Raw genomic sequence first — 2,235 nt, 5'->3', positions numbered from 1 at the left:
TGTTATCAGAGCTGTACGAGTCCTGAATAAAATGATTTATTAAAATTTAAAAATAAATAAATAAATAAAAACCAACAAAAAAAGATGTACAGTCGTGGAGGCCCACAGGGGACTTTTCTACCCTGTTCTCTAGGGTCATTGCAGGGGAGCGATTCTGCGCTCACATTTAGTTTGCCTTAGATTTAAAAAAAGGTATTGCCTTATTTCTTCCTTGCTGGTTTTCCGGTTGTCTCAAGGCAGCATGCAATGTTATTTTTTTTTAAGTTACAAATGTGGGCCACGAGGTTTTGTTCCCCTTGTCTCCACGGACTCTGTTGGTCCTGGAGCCTGGTCCTCAGGCTTGCTGGGCATCAGTCACCGGGAGCCCACTGCAGACAGATGCCGGCGCCTTCCCGGAGATTCCCAGTCAGGAGTTTGGGGGTGGTTCCAGGGCAGCCTTTCCCTAATAAGCTTCCCAGGTGATTTCTGAGCTGCACCAAGGTTTTCTGAGTTTAGGTGAGGGGTCTGAGGTGGGAAAAAGGTAACTTATACATGGCCTTTTAAGTGTGCACATCAGAGAACTGATGAGTGTGTTGTTTTCCTTTTGTCCAGAGGAGCTGAGAAAGGAATATAAATACTTGAAGAATATGTTCCATGTGTATCAGGTGAGTCACGGCGCCCCCTGGTGGACTAGGAGCGGGCGAGAGGCGCAGGGTCGGCCTGGCGGGATGACAAGGGCGTGAATCTGGAGGCCACCAGGGCTCCTCCTCGTCATCGTCATGCCTTCAAAATCAAAACAAAACATACTTGTTGTGCCTATTTTGAGGTCAGGGTTTCTATCAAATGTTTAACACAGTTCAAGTGAACATCTTCCCCAATCACTGAAGCTTTGCAGCAAGTTCCTGGGACTGCCGTAGTGCTACCTTTGCTTTTCCTGTGCCACTGAGGACGACTGTGTCTAGAGCGACGGGGCATTTTAAAGATGATGCGGCAGAAAGAAGACCGCCCACCGCGGCGGATGAAGGAGCCGTGGCTCAAGTCCGGAATCAGGTGGAAGTGAGCATGTCGGCGTCAGCCAGTGTAGGGTTTTTTTTAGCTCACCCGGAGCAGGTCATCACGGAGGACGAGTGTTGGATTGGTCAGCACAATCTAGAGAGCAGGCTCCAGTCGCAGCAATGGCTTCGCAGAGGATCTGCTGGGCCAGTGCCATTCAAAGCAGGGAGGTCAGTATGCCCAGAAAGTGATGGTGACTCTTTTTTGAGGGATCCTTGAGGGGAAAATCTTGATATATTTCCTCAGAGAACAAAGGGGGCTTATGAGGAAGAAATTTTAAGAAAATCGAAAACTGCATTGCTAAGAAAAATACCAGGAAATTTGTGCCAAGGAGTTATTTGTGTTTTCTGTTTTCCATCGCAGCAATGTACCTGCTCGTGCTTTGAGGGCCGGCAGGGCTGTTCTGTGAGGATTTCTTTGGGAAACCTTCCCTCATCCTCCCTACAGCCCGATCTTGCTCTTTCTGACTTCTTTAGTTACCCAAATCAAAGAACATTCCAAAGAGAGATGATTGGAATCCCTCGGGGATGCCACAACGCCTGTTTTGACGGATGGAGTGTCAATAGAAGAGTGCACAATTCTTCAGGGAAGGGTTAGAGAGATGGAAGGGTATAAGGGACAATAACCGGACACGTTGAGACTCTTGTTTAATAAAGGGTTCTATTACACTGCGCTTGGCTGTGCGAACAATGTGGCACACTGCTTTCTTACAGATTACAGCCTGGGAAACCGTTCCAGTAGTCACTATGAGTCGGAACATACTCTACAGGAATGGGCTTAGTTTTGCTTTTGTTTTGTGTGTGGGGGTGCGCGTGTGTGCACATGTATGCAACTTGCCATCTCAACTTTTTCATGCGTATAATTCAGTGATATTGATAACATTCATAATGTCGGGCAACCATAACCGTGGTCCATTTCCAATTTTTCTCATCACCTTTAACAGAAGTTCAGTGCTCCCTAAGTAATAACTGTCCACCCCTTTCTCCTTTCCTCTGCCCCTGGTAACCACAAATACATTTGTTTCCCCAGTTTAATGATTAGATAATAATCTGATGGAAAGGAATTTAAGTACTTAACTATTCCCCTACTATTGGGCATTTGAATAGTGTCCAGTTGTTTGCTGTAATATTGTTTTGAACACCTTTGGACACTTTCGGTTTCAGCACAATAGTGCTGGGTCAAAGGAATGGAAAATGTTATAGA

General features: G+C 46.0%; 1 protein-coding gene across 1 annotated transcript in view; it reads left to right on the top strand.

The window, feature by feature from the left end:
- FLACC1 (flagellum associated containing coiled-coil domains 1) overlaps positions 1-2,235 on the top strand; it is a 39,174-nt gene that overhangs the window by 11,737 nt on the left and 25,202 nt on the right. Inside the window, exon 8 of the mRNA XM_045296636.1 lies at positions 545-644. Within this exon, the coding sequence (XP_045152571.1) occupies positions 545-644 (100 nt within the window). The remainder of the gene's footprint in view (positions 1-544; positions 645-2,235) is intronic.

Source organism: Echinops telfairi, unplaced genomic scaffold (assembly GCF_000313985.2).
Source record: "Echinops telfairi isolate 266 unplaced genomic scaffold, ASM31398v2 ScPeMD7_3;HRSCAF=10, whole genome shotgun sequence".
NCBI classification, from domain to species: domain Eukaryota; kingdom Metazoa; phylum Chordata; class Mammalia; order Afrosoricida; family Tenrecidae; genus Echinops; species Echinops telfairi.
Note: the sequence above shows the minus strand (reverse complement) of the source record. Positions and strands in the feature narration are given on the sequence as shown.